The 17,767-nt window shown below is 38.1% G+C and overlaps 1 protein-coding gene across 2 annotated transcripts in view; it reads left to right on the plus strand.

Moving 5' to 3' along the window:
* Positions 1–17,767, plus strand: part of LOC109424163 (E3 ubiquitin-protein ligase TRIM9) — a 540,509-nt gene that overhangs the window by 475,012 nt on the left and 47,730 nt on the right. The window contains exons 5-6 of one of the 2 annotated variants that reach the window (XM_029859592.2): positions 8,132–8,291; positions 14,313–14,345. In XM_029859592.2, the coding sequence (XP_029715452.2) occupies positions 8,132–8,291; positions 14,313–14,345 (193 nt within the window). The remainder of the gene's footprint in view (positions 1–8,131; positions 8,292–14,312; positions 14,346–17,767) is intronic. The other variant, XM_029859600.2, reaches the window with a different exon arrangement.

Below are 17,767 nucleotides of genomic sequence, written 5' to 3' on the forward strand. Positions count from 1 at the left end.
CCTCTTGTCTTTCATCCAGGAACTCCTCCTGAGATTCCATAAGCGATTCCTGGTGCTTCTAATGTTTCAGAAATGCCTCCTAGGTCTCCTCCAGAAATTCTCACTGAGATACCTGCAGGAATCACTCTAGGGATTTCTCCTGGCATTCTTGCTAGGATTTTTCTAGGTAGTTTCCCTAGGATACTTTTTCAGTTATTTTGCAAATTTATTAGGCAATTTTACCGTGATTATTTTTAAAATTCTTTATGATTTAATTGTATTTATATTGATTGCTTCCAAAAATTATTGAATTTGAAAATCAGAAATTCTCAACTGGTCTTGGTCAATGAAAATCCTATGAAATTCACGAAAAACTTACTGACAAATTCCCAAAGAAAGTGCCGGAAAAAAATCCATGTCTAGTTAAGTTCAAACTGAAAATATAAATTCCATGTATTTCATTTTTCCCGCGACGCAGTATATCATTATACTAAGAAATTGAGGGTGGATCGGTATTTATTTTACAAAAAAAAAAAAACTTGGAAGCCACTGAAACTGGCACCCCCTAGGCACCCCTTAGGAAAAAATCCTAGATACGCCAATGGGTATCATAAAGGCTCCTTAAACGATTGAGCATCATTTTCACCCCCTCGATCACTCATTCCTCAGCACGGATCACCTGATACCTTGAATTGAGGTTAGTAGTATTCTTAGACGGCGACTACGTGGCTGACGGCTTTCCTGGGAAGCTGACTAGACTGATTAAAGCAACGATGTACGGTGTGCAGAACGTAAGGGTTTCGGGTGAACTATCCAGTTTATTCGAATCTCGCTGGGGTGATGGACAAGGTGATGGACCTCTCATGCCTACTCTTCAACATCGCTCTGGAAGGTGTGATGCGACGAGCCGGGCTTTACAGCCGGGGAACGATTTTGACTAAATCCGGTCAATCCGGTGCTTTGCGGACGGCATGGACATTATTGCCAGAACATTTAAAACGGTGGCAGAGCTGTACACCCGCCTGAAACACGAAGCATCAAAGGTCGGACTGGTGGTGAATGCCTCAAAAACAAAGTACATGCTGGTAGGCGGAACCGAACACGACCGGATCCGTCTGGGTAGTAATGTTACGATAGACGGGGATACTTTCGAGGTGGTGGAGGAATTCGTCTACCTCGGATCCTTACTGACGGCTGACAACAACGTGAGCCGTGAAATTCGGAGGCGCATCATCAGCGGAAGTCAGGCCTACTACGGGCTCCAGAAGAAACTGCGGTCGGCAAAGATTCACCCACGCACCAAATGCACCATGTACAAGACGCTAATAAGGCATCGTACACAAATTACACAAATTTTTGGTTTTCATACACAAAGCGTTACATGGGGGAGGGGTGGAGTCTGTAATCGCCGATTTTAGCGTTACGTAATTTGTGTACCATGCCTAAGACCGGTAATCCTCTACGGGCACGAGACATGGACCATGCTCGAGGAGGACCTACAAGCACTCGGAGTTTTCGAGCGACGCGTGCTAAGGACGATCTTCGGCGGCGTGCAGGAGAACGGTGTGTGGCGGAGAAGGATGAACCACGAGCTCGCTGCACTTTACGGCGAACCCAGCATCCAGAAGGTGGCCAAAGCCGGAAGGATACGGTGGGCAGGGCATATTGCAAGAATGCCGGACAACAACCCTGCAAAGCTGGTGTTTGCAACTGATCCGGTTGGCATAAGAAGGCGTGGAGCGCAGAGAGCACGATGGGCGGACCAGATGGGGCGTGACTTGGCGTGCATTGCACAATGGTCGGAAAAAGATAAAGTTCGGCCAAAACTCTATTTATGTGTTTAATCGAAGTTATAGGTTGTCCAGATATGTTATATAGTATTTTTAGTGTTTAAAAAGAGGTATTCAAAAATTACGTAACTTCGATAATTTCAAAAACGGTAAAAAACAGTAAATCCCACATTTCTGCGTTTTTTTTTGTTAGAAAATCAATTTGAATTTAATTAAATGATCATCTTTCGATCAAATCCAATCAAGTTTGTTCAAAACGTGTAAAAAATGTGGGAAGATAAATTTTATTTCAGTCAAAAATGGAAAAATAACGTAAAATATATGAAAAAACATGACATTTTTAAATAGCTCTTATTTGAAAAACTGCAAATTTCTGCAAAAAGTTTAAACGTTTTTATGCAGCCCTAAGCATGATGTTTAAGATGTACTATTCGAAATTGCGGCGACACGTGACGACACGAATCGTTTTTTAACTTGAAAATTACCAAAATTCCTAAGGTACAATATATGAAAATTTGAAAAGTTTTGTGACATATTAATTTTGCACCATACGTGCATTCAAACAGTCCAATAACAAGCTTTCATATGCTGAATAACATAAAACATATATTCCATTATCAAAATATTATTATTTTACTTTTTCCGAATAATTCATTTTTCAATTTTATGACTTAGGCCACTTTGGCAGTGAAAATGTCATTGAAAAACAAAAGCTGGTGTGCTTTTAATTCATAAAACTACAATACATTATCTTTATTGTAAGGTGAAAAACAGTTTAAAAATATCAATTCCGTTTTTTGAGAGTTTTGGCCGCCCCTTCCTATGGAGCCCAACCAATGTGCATTGGGCGTGACCGAGGATGGAGAGCGGCAGCTACAAACCGAGTATTGTGGCGTACTATTGTTGATTATGTCTTGTCTTAATGATGTTGAACAAATAAATGTATGTATGTACTATGCAAAGGACACGGGGTATACCACAATAGATCAAATATTGGTCGCAGTGGTTATGTCCCGAACAGAGAAAATAAAACGCTACCCAGAAATCAGCTACCACTTTAATGACACCATTCGTCATTCCCATGTTGAACTTGTCATACATGATGATAAGCAGAAATGCGTGAGCTGAAAACGGTTTTTAGCTAAGCTGATTTGCTGAAAATAATATCTAATTTCTCATTTGGTTTAAACTAATACATAGCTTATTCGGTGCGGTGATGCAGATCATGAAAATTATTTGCTAATAAGTTTGTACTAGTGATAAGCCTTGAATCCACTACAAATACGTCTAGGAAAGAGTGAAAATATCTGGGAAATTCTACCATTGAACTTTTCCATAGATTGTTGAGGGGTACAATATGGTAAAACCTGTAATTGAACTATGCTTGCTCTACATTTGCGTAACAAATACAACAGCTCAAAGAATACTCTGACGGTAGTGATGCTCATGACACAATTGGATCGTATACGAATTACTAAAAGTAAGTTGATCGGTAATTGGAATGATTATTCAGAAAACTAAAATTATATGTATTCTCCTATAGGAATTTGTAATTCTCTCATTAATAAAGTTTTGATGAATTCGGCCAGTTCTGGCGACGATCGCAGCTTTTCTTATAACAATGAAATATAAACATACTAGTACGTTTTTTGAGCCACTCTAATTTTCGAGCACATTTGTTCGCTAGAGAGCAACCGTACGCAAACACATTATAAATAAATTTTATGATTCGTGTGAGAAAAAAATATCCTTATGCATGGTGTTTCCGGTTACTCTTCGGTCAATGAAAGTGGAACGGCAACGGAAATGAAACCAACCGCAGTGGCTGGATTAAATTATCGTTAGGGTTAGGGAAACGATACTATATCATCGCGGAACGGGAGTCGACGTAGCTGAAAATTATTTCAACAAGTTGGTAAACGGAGTCAGGGTCACCTCGCTGCCACTATTCCGAATGAATCACTTATGGCATGACTCGCCAAATGTGTGCTCTTAAAGTTATGAAAATTGTTCAGTCTATCTTCACCGCAAACATGAATTTGCGCGAGGCTGAACTTATGGCAATTGCATGTTTGCTCAACTCTATTGAACCAACAAAGGAGATAAGGGATCACGACCGCATTCAATCATGTACAGCTCCTTGCTGCAAGAGACTTCAGACTTCGACAGCAGACACTCGAAGACATATGTGCTCCAACAAGTCTCATTGTCTACGGAATTTCGGATTGGCCGGCGTGACATACATGTCATTGCATTGTGTGCGCCGAAGTTCATTCCACAAAACCTGCCTCTTTACCCTTTCGAGCAAAAAAAAAAAAAAAAAAACGTATGCAAGCGTGTCATGCTGCCCGAGCCAATCTATTTTGATAGGCACTTTCAACGCCTCTTCCTTGTATGGCTAAAATCATGTCGCCGGATTATGGGTAACATTTCTGATGACAGAAAGGTCAGCTTTGGAATGAGAACACAATCAGTGGCGACCTTCGATATCGATAGGTGGTACCTATGTGTCTAAACGCTGGAACCGCGGGCCGCGCGGTTTACCGCGCAAGAAACGACACCAACTGTACTCGCTTTGAAAATTATACGGCCGTTTAGGTTTTCTAATATGTAGGTACGTGGAGGAAGTTCAGCCTACGAAAACAATGTTGTTTATTAGCGGTTGCTGAAACATCAATTATTGATGTGATCATATAATTTTGAAAAGCAATCATCAACTTGAATGAATGTATTAGCCTATCCACAGTCGTGGTACTGAAACTAATCAACGCCAACGTCAGCATCTCTTCTAGGAGGTTTTTTTGTTGGATATTTTTCTTCACATGCGCCTAGTGATGATTTGTCATGCAAAAGAACAAGTAATGATAAATTACGTGCAATCATGGATACGGAATGCATGTGCCTCAGTACCATTCAGTGCTTCTTAAACATCTATAGAACACAACGTGACTTAAACGCAATAATGGCCACAGTGTACCCTCTGGTACAAAGTTAGCTTGTCAGCTTTTTCGTGATCACTTCCACAGTAGTCCATGAACTGGGTGATACTTTTTTATCAAAGCTCATGTTTGCATGTGCTACAGAGCACAATTGGGTGTACTAAAGTTGAAAGCATACAGGATAGACAAAAGCAACATATACTAACGTCAAACACGGTGTGTTGTATAGAACAACTTTATAATAAAAAAAATAAGTAAGTCTGAAATTTTGCCCAGTGATACTTTGGGCCATTCCCTTCAATTTGCTTGGTCGGTTGAAAACATCCATCGGGGGGTCTAGAACAAAAATTTTTTTTTGAAGGTTTTTCATGCAAAAACTGTTAAAAGCGCATATTGTAAATTATTGCATCTCCTACAAATATTCACAACTTTTTTGACTTTGAAGATAGAACCATAAAATTTTCAGGCGTTTCGAAGTAGTATGCGTAGATGACTGTGTGAAAATTTCATTAAAATATGTTGAATGGTTTTCAAATAATAGCAAAAGTATCACACACATTCTAAAATGCTAAGCTTAGTAGCGAAAGTCCAACAAAATGTCTATATTTTTTGTACAATAATACATGAAAAAATTTTAATTCTAAGGACCTTGAGTCATTATGATGGCGGTATGTACTGTGAAAACTTGTTTTTCAAATAATGAACAATTACATAGTCAAATACATGAAAGGAAAACACACACATTGCCATTATGTAGCTTTTGACTAAAGTATTAATTATTTATCTCAAGAACGCGGTTTTGCGTATACATGTTCATTTTTTCCATTTTTTTAATGATTAAGGTCTTATCTAAGTATCAGATTGCAAGCGAAAGGCTTTAGGAGAGCGTGGCGCAATAATTTGGATTACAAAAAAACTGTTTGTTATTTTTTCGAAAGATATAGATTTATGTTGAAAATATTCTACTAGTCAACGACGCCCTAACAATGATCAATCACTCTTCCTCATGCTTGGAGGAAACCACAGAAAATATTTTTGAGACATCATATACAAATCGATAAGAATATTTAAACCATTGTTATCAAATTGTTTTTCCTTGGCTTTATGCTGAACAGCCTAATTTTCATGCCTAATGTATAAACATTTTCAATAAGTACTCCGTTCTTTTTACTCTTCTTTCAGAACTTATTATCAGTTATTTGTTAATAAATGGTGGCATGAGTAATAAGCATCATATTGCTATTAAATTTAAAGACAAACCTAAGTTTAGGTCCAACAGCTATGTCAAATATCGTGGAATAATCCGGAAACTATGTTTAGTACCGTAAAGTTGCCCTTGATCGAATATTGCCCAACTGAATTCTGTATTGATTTCAGTTCTCGTTATTGTATCCTGTCTTGGTTTAATGTGGACTCATACCCACAACTTCAATGTTATTATGAGGTCTTTTAACAGAGTTAACTTGTTTTTATTCATTGACTAAGGTGAAATACTATTTAATTTTGAGCTTGTTAACATTAATTCCAAAATAATTTAGTTTCTATACTTTTTCTTCGAAACAGAGATGTTTCCCAATCCTCGAGTGCTTTTCTTGGCTTACCAAATAACATTCAAATATTTTCTTTAGGGAAGGCCGACATGCTCAGCAATCATGATAATTGTGTTTATTATAGGATTCATAATAGAGGCATTCTTGTACTTGTGAACATGTATACGCAAAACCACGTTCTTGAAATAAATAATTAATACTTTAGTCAAAAGCTACATAATGACAGTGTGTATTTTCCTTCCATGTATTTGACTATGTATCTGTTCATCATTTGAAAAACAAGTTTTCACAGTACCGCCATCATAATGACTCAAGGTGCTTAGAATAAAATAGTCTTCATGTATTATTGTATAAAATATATAGATATTTTGTTGATCGTGTGCTACTAAGCTTAGTATTTTAGAATGCGTTTGATAGTTTTGCTATTACTTGAAAACCATTCAACAAATTTTAATGAAATTTTCTCACAGTCATCTACGCATACTACTTCGAAACGCCTAAAAATTGTATGGTTCTATCTTCAAAGACAAAAAAGTTGTGACTATTTGTAGGAGATGCAATAATTTACAATATGCGCTTTTAACAGTTTTTGCATGAAAAACCTTCAAAAAAAATTTTTGTTCTAGACCCCCCGATGGATGTTTTCAACCGACCCAGCAAATTGAAGGGAATGGCCCAAAGTATCACTGGGCAAAATTTCAGGCTTACTTATTTTTTTGTTTTAAAGTTGCTCTATAAACACACCGTGCAAAAGGACGATAGATCAGAGAAGTTTGAGAAACACTTAGGGTAAAAGGGTGTAATGCGCCCCACCGGGGCAAAACGCCCCTCTTCATTTTCTAGCGATTCAAGCGGTTTTCGCATGCGTGATCGATTATAAATCTCAAATATTGAAGAATTATTGCCATCAAGCTGGTCCGTTAGTCGATTGGTACAGAAAAGCAATAAAATATCAAAAAGTCTGAAATCGAGGCTTTTTGCGTAATATTTTACCTCTTGTGAGCTGACTTCATTGTAAACGAAGCAGGTTCTGTTCGCTTGTGTTACTTTGCAACTTCTATGCAGTTAAACACTTGTTGAAAAACCCTCCTAGGATAAGCATGTGGTGGAGTTATCCCCTGGGATAGTTTTATCATGAGGCTGGACGTTTTTCTTTTGATGGGGCGTATTGCCCCGTTTGTTTTGAAAAGGCAAATTTTGGAACATTTTTGAATAACGTTTCAAAGTTTCTATAGCCACCTCTCCAAAGGCAAAGTTCGCATGCAACACTTCATTAACTTCAGTAACAACGATTTTCAGTGAACAATACAGTGACGATTCGTTCGTTGAGAGCTCATTAGATGGGCTGTCTCGATGGTTGAATGTTCACTGGTTGGGGCAAAACCCAACTAAAAAGCACTGTCAATGTCAAAATGGATGTCAAAACGAGTTTGACGTCTGACCGCCGTCGCATCACAGCTCCTGTATACAGAACGTTTACGCTAGTATGTGAGTGTTCCGTGACGTATTTCTGGTCACTTGCGTGTGTCTAGAGCATTTTGATCAGTTGTCAGTTGCCCCAACGAACGAACACGATTCGCTAATTGGGGCGCAGTCGTGACCCAACCAGCGAATCCGGACTGTAGATGGAATATGGCGCCAGTTTCAGATATATTGCCATTTCTGCTTAGGGGGGGCATATTATACCTGTTAACCCTATCTAAACGTTTTGGCGTTGTCAGTTTGAATTTGGCACTAATCTCAATTAAATGCAGTCTAGCATTGACAGCCAGATTGTACACAACTACGACCGTGTACAAATTCCCAATGTTAGCATTTTTCATTTTTCTCGCTTACCTAATCAACCTTTTTCACCCCTCTTCTCATTTCGCAGGTTGGCTCGATGCTGATTAACAGGGTAGCGAACACTGACATGACGTGGCATCAGGAGGTGACGAATGCCGCGCCCCGGGTGTCTCCCATCATCGATCTCACGCTGGACGACACCTCGGTCATCCGGGCGATCGATAATCTCAACTTCATTCAGATGAAACGTGAGTAACTGGGTCCTACACAGCATCATACTGGAAAATTAGAGCAAACCTCAGGCCGGGAACGTTCGTTCATTGGTTCGAACGGTCTGCGGCCGTCGTCGTCATCGTCGTCGGTTGGTTTAGCGTGACGTTGCGGTTTCGGTGCAGACTATTGTGCTGGTTAGGTTCATTAGTTTAATACGACCTACTTACGGGCAGGGGGCTGGTCCCGCTTGTAATGAGCGTCAATGTTGATGCTGGAAGGTTCACTTTTTGCTCGTGAAAAGACAGATTACGAGCGGCTTTCTGTGACCTTAAGAAACGTTTAAATCAATGCATCATCTACAGAACCGTAAAAGGAATTGTTGTTGTACATACACAATCTGTAGGGTACATGAAATATAATTTTTACCGTCAATGCGAGTGACAATTGGTCTGGGGGTGAGATTGGATCAATACGAAGAAAATTAAAATTTAAAATAGGGAAGTGGAACCATCTCGGCAGGGGTCCTGTTTTGGGAACTTTTCTGCTATAACTCCAATACTGAACCAATTGACACAAATTTAGGAACGCGATGAGATACTATACGTATCTAGCCATGTACAAAATTTCAAGTCAATTGGTTTGGAATTGACTGGGTTATAGCGAAGAGTGCTCAAAATACCGGTCGCTGCCCAAGTGGTTCGCTACCATATCTCATCAAATATCGTAAATTATTATTGTAAACTTTATATTATTTCAAAGAGGGAATATTTTTACACATTGTAATGCAGAATAAGATTTTGGGCAATAAAAGTTGTAGGGTCTTGTACCATTTGGGCAGGTGTACCTATTTTGGGCACTTGCCGCTATAACTAAGTCACTATCAAACCGATTGATTTGAGTTTTTGTATAGAGTTAGATACTGTACGTGCCTAACTCTATTCAAAATTTCAAATCAATCCGTGAGAAATTGACTTAGTTACAGCGGCAAGTGCCCAAAATAGGTACACCTGCCCAAATGGTTCAAGACCATATGTTTAATATGTGGCTGAACTTAGTACTAGTGAATCACAATGGAAAATTTTCACCTTCGTAATGTTTAACACAAGTCCCTTACCATTAATTTTCTTGTAAGTAGTAAGCTTTAGGTATCACAAAGTTGATGCATCGAAAATTGCTGGTTGTCAATTGATTTTATATTTAGAAATTCAATATTTTCGAACCATTGTCTTAGCATGAAGAATGGGGGTGAGATTGGGTCAAGAGAAAAATTGAGTGCACACAACCACAATGAACATTTTCACTTGTTATCCACGGTAACATTTTAAGCTCACTAAACCAACTACATTACGCTCTTTTAGTCTACTAACACATTGTTTTAATTATGAGAATAAATATGATGTGATACAAAAAAAAAGATAAGAAGGATCCAAAAAATACTGGGTCTACATATAAAGCCGGCATCTTAGCACATTGTCCGAAAGTGATGAACATGAAATGGAATACATGAAGGCATACCCCAGTCTACCAGTGATCGTATAAGATGTTGAATAAGATGTTAAAGTGGAGGCGATACACGTACATTTTACATGCGCCTAAATGGAGGCATGCACGCATATGACCTCCACTTTATCATCTTATGCAACATCTTATACGATTACTGGATGTCTGGGACGAGATTGCTTACTGAGTATTGAATAATAATTCTATGAATTACTTTCATATGGGGGTTAGCATAGCATAGCATAGCATAGCATCAATACTTGCACAAATCTTGGATGGAGTTGCAAAGTTGAAAATTTCCATTGACATTGCTGATGTCGCTACTATCTACAATGTCATAGATTCACTCAGCTCCACACACCTGGCCAAGTCCTTGCAAGCATTTATAAATCCCTTCATCAACTTAGAAAGAGCCCAGAACTGAAGCATCTTCCAATAGATGAAAGGATGTTGAAAATAGCGAATTTTCAACTTATTTGCAGTTATAAAGTAAATATACTGAAGTAGAATTATTTATAAATAAATAATATTGGAAAGATCTCACCAAGTGTTGAGGGGTTTTTGTGGTTCAACGCCGATCATCTAATTGCCTTGATTAATGTTCTTCTCTGTAAAGAACAACACAATACTCTGCATAGAACAACACAATACTGAATAAACACCCGCGCATCTATTGTTTTGATTTTCACTCGAGACAATAGCGAACGCGATCGATTATGCTGCCATACTCACCCCTTACAGGAGCGATGCATGCACTGCACAGCAAAGAACAACACAATACTGAATTACTTTCATATGGGGGTTATTTATAAAATACATAAATAGGAGGAAATAGGAGTCTACTGCAATACAATAAAATTTAAAAAAGGGAATTTAAAAACTATTACGAGATAGGGCCAAAAAATTGAAATGTTGTGTTACATAATATTTGAACGTCCCTCTATCTTAAGACAGAACAGTTTACTTTTGTAGGGGTTAATAATCATTTACGTAAAATTACATATATAACGGAAAGTTTGGTCTAATATTTCTTTTGCAATGGAATATAATATGATTAAAAATTTGACCTCTCCCCCCACGAGGATTGCAACTTTATTTAAGGATCATTAATGGTGATTAAAAATAGTAATACAATATACAAAAGTCATTTTTATCTAACTTCAACCATTTTTCGGTTATATAAACCCTTTTAGGAGGATTAATGAATTTTCAGAATCACATTAGCTATTCAACGTCATAGCGACAATGTATTTCAAGTGGGCTCAACAGCTAGAATCAATCTAGTTTGCTTATTTTCTTCGGTAAGCAGCTTCGTATACTTTGACCCATTGTCACCCGCTCTAAGGGGTGAGATTAGGTCAATTTTCAATCATTTTTGGTTTGGTGAATAAAATCATATAATGTGGTACTTTTTTGCCAAACTGGCATTACAACACAGAAGAGTATGCCTACCAAATAAAAATATATTTCGACTTAAATTGTATTTGCTATTTAACAAACAAACTTTGAGAATCCTTTGACCCATTCTCACCCCCAAAGACGGTAATAAAGTTTTTGAATTATAAATCTACATTTCCTTGTCTTAGAGCAGTTCAAACTCAAGCAAAGATAAACCACCTTCAATGGCGCTAGGAAAATTGATATGAGTGTAATCAGTTATTGTATCATTTACTAAAATGTGTACCATTTATCTAAAACGATCTGACTAATGATGTTGAAGTAAACGTTGGATATGCCGAAAAACTTTGCCGAAGACCGCAAGGCGATTCGACACTTGTGACAAAAGTTATTACGTTCAGATAACATATAAAGGAATAGCAGCAGTAATAAAATCTAATTTTTCGATCTGTATTAACAAGAGAATAACTTTTCCCACAGGCGTCAGATCAGTCTTCGACAAAGTTTTTCGGCATATCCTTGGCTAAACGTTAACGTCATTAGTTACATGGTTTAAGACAAAACAAAAATCATCTTATGAGAAAAATGCAAAAACATACATTTTCCCACACTAAATTCCATAAAAATTTCAATCGCAATGCGAATGACGAGGTGCAACCAATCGCTCCCAAATTTTGCAACTCTAATATAGGTTGAAAAAACTTCGTTCCGGGTTAATGCGATCAAATTTTAAGTTTCCCCATACAATGTTGACCCACTTTAATAAATATATGGACGGCTAATAGCCATAAGAACTTTCAGCAGGAAACGTCTCAAGTGTCATGAGGCAAGACATCATTTTGAAATTTCCATAGAAATGTCTCTAGCATTATTCCTGGAAATTTCTGCACGAGTAGTTTCCAAAAACAATACAAACAATTGTTCAAAAAATTTCCATGAAATCATTGCAATACTTCCTTAGGAAATTAAAGTAGTGTTTGTGTGTTTTTTTTTTTTTCATTTTGAATGTAGAATTCATCAGAAGCTTTCAATAAATTCCTTTTCCAATTATCTTTGAAGCTTTCCAAGAATTGCTTCGAATAATTCCGGAACGATTTTCCCAGCATTATTCCTAAACATACCCTTTGAAGTGGTGAAGTTCCTACAGGAATTCCATCGGCAATTTAACGCATTTTCAAAGTATTCTTTCCAGTTTTTATTTTTCCAGTAAATGTTGAGGATTGTTTTAATCAGGATTCTTTTTTCATGTCTTAAAGTGTCCAAGTCTTCAGTCAGTAGCTATTCAGGCTTTACGAATTTTAACATAGAAGCAAAAGACACACTGCGCATTAGGCCTTTTTAGGCCAAAGTAAAAAAGAGTAGTTTTCCCTTGGGACTTTTTTTTCTCTGTTCGGGACATAACCACTGCGACCAAGACTTGATCTATTGTAGTATACCCCGTGTCCTTTGTATAGTGCATGTCGTATTACTTTATCACCATTGCGAAGTTATAAAGTATTCGGTTTTGTTACAGTAATCATTTTCAACTAGTTCGGAAGGAAGGATTCTCATTGATAGGTTCCGCTTTTAACATGCTCCTTTTTCAGTCAAAATCGTATCCCTTAACGAAAAAGTCAAGAAATGATACCGATATTGACCTTGCATCGGAACCCTAGTTCCTACTGCCTCAAACCAATGAATACCGAATAAAAGATTAGGATTACTAATCCATTTTTTCCTTGGTGCAAGATCCATCTCGGCCAGAACCAAACCGAGACATATCACTTTTACCAAGGTATGAAATGTAATAAGGGCCAAAGTTTTTCCTTTAATTGCTAAAATAGGCTGTTCCATAGTTAGCTACAGTTAGGACTAGGGTTCGGTTTGGTAGATCTTTCGCCGCAACGCAACCCAAAAAGGTGAGCAAAGGGTCTTTGCTTATACAAGCGTGATGTGTTTTAGAAGAGCGAACCTGGTGTGATGGTTAGAACACTTCACTATCACGCCGAGGACCTGGGATCGAATCCCACTCCCGACAAACTCGCAAAATGTGAAGGGAAGAAAAGCGTGGGTCCCGAGATGAACTAGCCTAGGGCTCAAAATCTTGTTAATACAGATAAAAAAAAAGCGTGATGTGATTGTTTGGTGTAAGCTATTGCTAGTTTTCAAGTTATTACACTATTTCATTGAAAGTTTTCTTTATATATCAACGGTCCAAAGTTAACGCGTTAGATTCTGTAGTTTTAACTATAATGCCTTGATTAACGGTTCCCAATACTGGTATTATGTATAGTTGTTTTCCAATTAATTTCTGTCCGACGCCTTTCATCAGTTCGAAAGCTTCTAGTAGGAAAATCGAATATTGAGATTTTCCTACTAAAAGCAACGTCCACAAGAAGCTTCTGCTTCTGCTTCTAGCACGCTCCCCAGATATTGCCCCGGAACGTTGATCCCCATTCGGGTATGTTTAATCACGTCACGCTCTGTCGCATTTTGTCATTTTGGCTCCAGGGTGCAATCCCGAAATTGGCCTGTTTGAACTTCGTTCGAGCGGGAAAAAGGGCGGCCTGATCTTACTTAAATTACTTTTCCATTTCTCAAGCTGTATGAAAATGACTTCAGTATGCCGGCGATGTACATATCTAAAGCATGAGGGAAAGCTTCCTTTTTCTATTTGGAGATACAGCCTTCTGCGGCGCGAGAAAGAAGAAGGCCATATTTAAACTTACGATGCCCAGCGGCAATTGAAGAACTGGGAAATTGAGAGCCGTACCCGAGCTTGGGAGGGAACTACGAAAAGGCGACGAAAAAAGGAGACGAAGCAAATTAATTAGTCGATGCCTATAGCTAGAAGAGTGTGTATGTACAACAATAACATTATCTATGCTGCTGGAGCTACTTGTACTTATAACAACATCAGCACTTGAATTTTAATCAACTCGACAACGTCCTCATGCTCGACACGATGCGACCGAAAAGCGTCACGCTGAACCAACCCAGACTTGGTCTACTCCAGAACGAGTCAAGAGTGTCAACACCATCCATTGATATTCCTAGATCCCCTCGAATCCACCACTCCCCCCACCAAAGACAAGACAGCATCATGCATATTGCTCACGATTTAAATGAACGTATTCGATTTTGCGCATAAATAAAATTGCAATTATCTTCCCATGCAGCCGCTAAAGAAGGAGAAGAACGACTGCCAGCAGGTGAGAGAACTGTTGATGACAAGATAGGGGGCGCTAACGAATGAGTGCCCCCTGCCTGCGAGCTTTTAAAGTGGATAACTTCAGTTGCATTCGAGTGTTTATTTATGTGCAGTTTTGTTTCTTACTCCTTTCTTAAATTGGTTGTTTTCATTGATTTTAAACCTTCTCATTCGAACACCTTCGATTTCGGTAGCGATGATTTATCCGAGTATCATTTACCTTCTCTGAGCACGTTCGACGGATTTCACGGGCCACCGGGCGCATCCATTTCCACTTATCCACCGACTGGGGAGGGTACTTTTCCATGTCTCATTACCTAGCGCAAGCACGTTCGAAGTAGAATCACTTCTCCATGGAAATTGGATCTACCTACATCTCTATCTATTACAAGGATCAGTGACGCGTGCTCATCATTAGACGCCTACGATCGTGTAAGACGGCAGTCACAATGCTGCGTCGACTTCAGCTCAGTTTAAAGCGTTGTTGTAATGCACTACATAATATTTTATTTCGTCGAGTTTCTAAATAAGATAAAACCCATCTTCTAACATACATAGTTGAACAACCAATTCATCTAGAAGTAAGATAATAATAAATACATATATTTTAGAAAACAAAAAACGCAGATGGAAGTTTTATATTGGGCAAATGCAATTGAGAAGACATAGATAGTCCTATCACAAGATACACATTATTGTGGGTCATCGGAACCGTTTTCTCAGATCAAAGCTTGTTTGGTTCCGTTTCGGGTCCTGAGTATCTGCAAAATTTGATCACGATTGGTTGCGTCTACACTTTGCGCATTGCAATTGAAATTTGTATGGGATTTTGTGTGGGATTTTGTATGGGAAAACATACTTTTTTGCATTTCAGTCATAAGTTAAAAAAGTTTGTCTGAAACTTTTTAAGCGATACTGTAAAATGATAGCCTAGGATGTTCTTAAAAACTTTGTTGAAGGCCGCAAAGCGATCCGATGCTTGTGAAAATAGTTATAACCAACAAACCGCATGCATGTGTTTATGTTTTAATATGTAAAGGAATACCAACAGCAACAAAATCATGCTGTTTCGCCAAGCAATGGCAACGCAATAACTTTTTTCATAAGCATCAGATCACTTTGCGGTCTTCGACAAAGTTTTTCAGGGCACCCTAGGCTATGTTTTCATTTTATCGGTTACACGGTTTTAGAAAAAATCGAGCTTGTTATAAGAGAAATGCAAAAAAGTGTGTTTTCCCATGTAAAACCCCACACAAACTTCAAACACGATGCGCAAAACGTAGACATAACCGATCGTGTCCAAATTTTGCACACTTATTTGGGTCCTGAAATGGGATCAAAAAAGCTTTGATCTGATGGTATACCATTGATTTTTTTCATTTTTCCATATAAACGGTGGCCCACTCTAATACAGCGTTGCCTATGCATGACTCCAAAAACATCAAATTTTTCATCATACTATTTGAACAATATTTTTCGTGTCTTCCACACAGTTGTCAAGCTTGTTAAAGAGCATATTTTTGCTAAACGTCAAAAACGGTAGCTTTTATAATGATTGTTTGAAGAGTGACTTGGAACTCATTTAACTACTATCGTTGTAAAATGGCGTAGAGAAACGTTTCGAATTATCAATATACTATCCAGAAAACCGTGTCTTTTCAACTTCAGTTTAAGAAACTGTTATTCAGCTAGTTCTGTTAACTTGGGTTTATTTCTACTTAATAAAGATGATCGAAAATTTTGTATATAAGATTGGGCTAAACAAGCCAGTGGCTGTGACAGCCATATACAGGACAGAAACACGTGTTTCATGAATAAATTCAGATGAAAATTTCGAAAAGAAATCCAAGTGCTCTGGTAAGAATCGAACCCTCGACTTTCAGTTCACTAGATGGGCGCTTCTTTCCCCCAGCTACGAAGCCCTTTAACACTAAGGCCTGAAGAACACGGTCAAATATGTAAGAAAGATCTCAAGAAACAACATCAGTTTGACACAAATGAAAATTCGATGGAGTCTAACAAGATGTTTGAGCATTGCTTTTTTTTTGACAAATATTGGATTCTGTGTACTAATAGCTTAACATACCAAAACTCATACCGATACGCCAACCAGTGGCGTAGCAAGGGGGTGTGAAGAGTGCGGTCTGCATCGGGTCTCCGAATTTGGGGGACCTTCCAATCACGGAAGGTTTCTAACACAAATTTGAATGAAGTTCTTCCCGAGCAGAAGGGAATAGCAACAGAATAATAAAATCTGTTATATTGACAAAATAATTGAGTAACAGAAAGAGTAATTTTCATGTTATTGACATAACCTATCATGTTATAAACTTGTCTATCATAAGCGACAAAATAGCAAAAATCATATCAAGAAAATGTTCCTAGAAGAACAGGTAAATAACACGTTTTGTTAGTTTCAATAACAACTTAATAATAGCGAATTTATAAAACATCCAATAACAAATTTAAAACTGAAAAGGTTATTGATAACAATCTGAAAACTAAATGAGTTATAATGTCTGAATCATAACAAAATAAGTTATAATATTGTACAAATAACAAAACAAGTTTTGATAGCATATCCATAACTCCGTAAGTTATTTATTAAATAATGCTCACTAACAACCTGATAACAAAATCTATATATATAAAAATGAGTTTGAAATCCCTTTGAGGCAACAAAACTTACGAACGGCTGAACCGATCGGGATGACTCTTGTACGGTTTGGTTCGTATTCATGGTGGCTGTGTTTATATACATAAAAAGTTACGAAAATCATTCAAGAAGTAGAAAGAATGTAAAAATACTAATTTGTCATGGGCCGGGAAGAAATTTGCCGTTATTGAAATGAAATCAATCTAGAGTGCGTTGCTGCGATTTCCTCAACAGCTGTCAAACCACCACATCATGGCAAGACAAAGTTTGCCGGGACAGCTAGTATGATATAATAATTAAATTATAACAAAACTAGTTCCCTCGGGAGGCAAAATCAAATAAAACGTTAATTCAGAGTACTTAGGGTGTTCAGTTGTAACGCCCTGGCCGTGTCAGATTGGGTATATGGAGAATTTGACATAATTCGATAACCACGACATCCTCAACGTTCACTGCCCACACGAAGGGAGACCTGATGACGAGAAAGAAGCGTTCTACGCGCAGTTAGAGCAAACATACGATGGTTGCTCGCCGCGTGACGTGAAAATCGTTGTCGGCGACATGAACGCGCAGGTAGGAAGGGAGGAAATGTACAGACCGGCAATCGGGCAAAACAGCCTGCACGCCGTATCGAATGATAACGGCCAACGATGCGTAAACTTTGCAGCCTCCCGTGTTATGGTAATCCGAAGCACCTTCTTCCCCCGCAAAGATATCCACAAAGCCACCTGGATATCACCCGACCATCAAACAGGAAACCAAATCGA

The sequence above is a fragment of the Aedes albopictus genome, chromosome 2 (genome assembly GCF_035046485.1).
Source record: "Aedes albopictus strain Foshan chromosome 2, AalbF5, whole genome shotgun sequence".
Classification (NCBI taxonomy): Eukaryota; Metazoa; Arthropoda; class Insecta; order Diptera; family Culicidae; genus Aedes; species Aedes albopictus.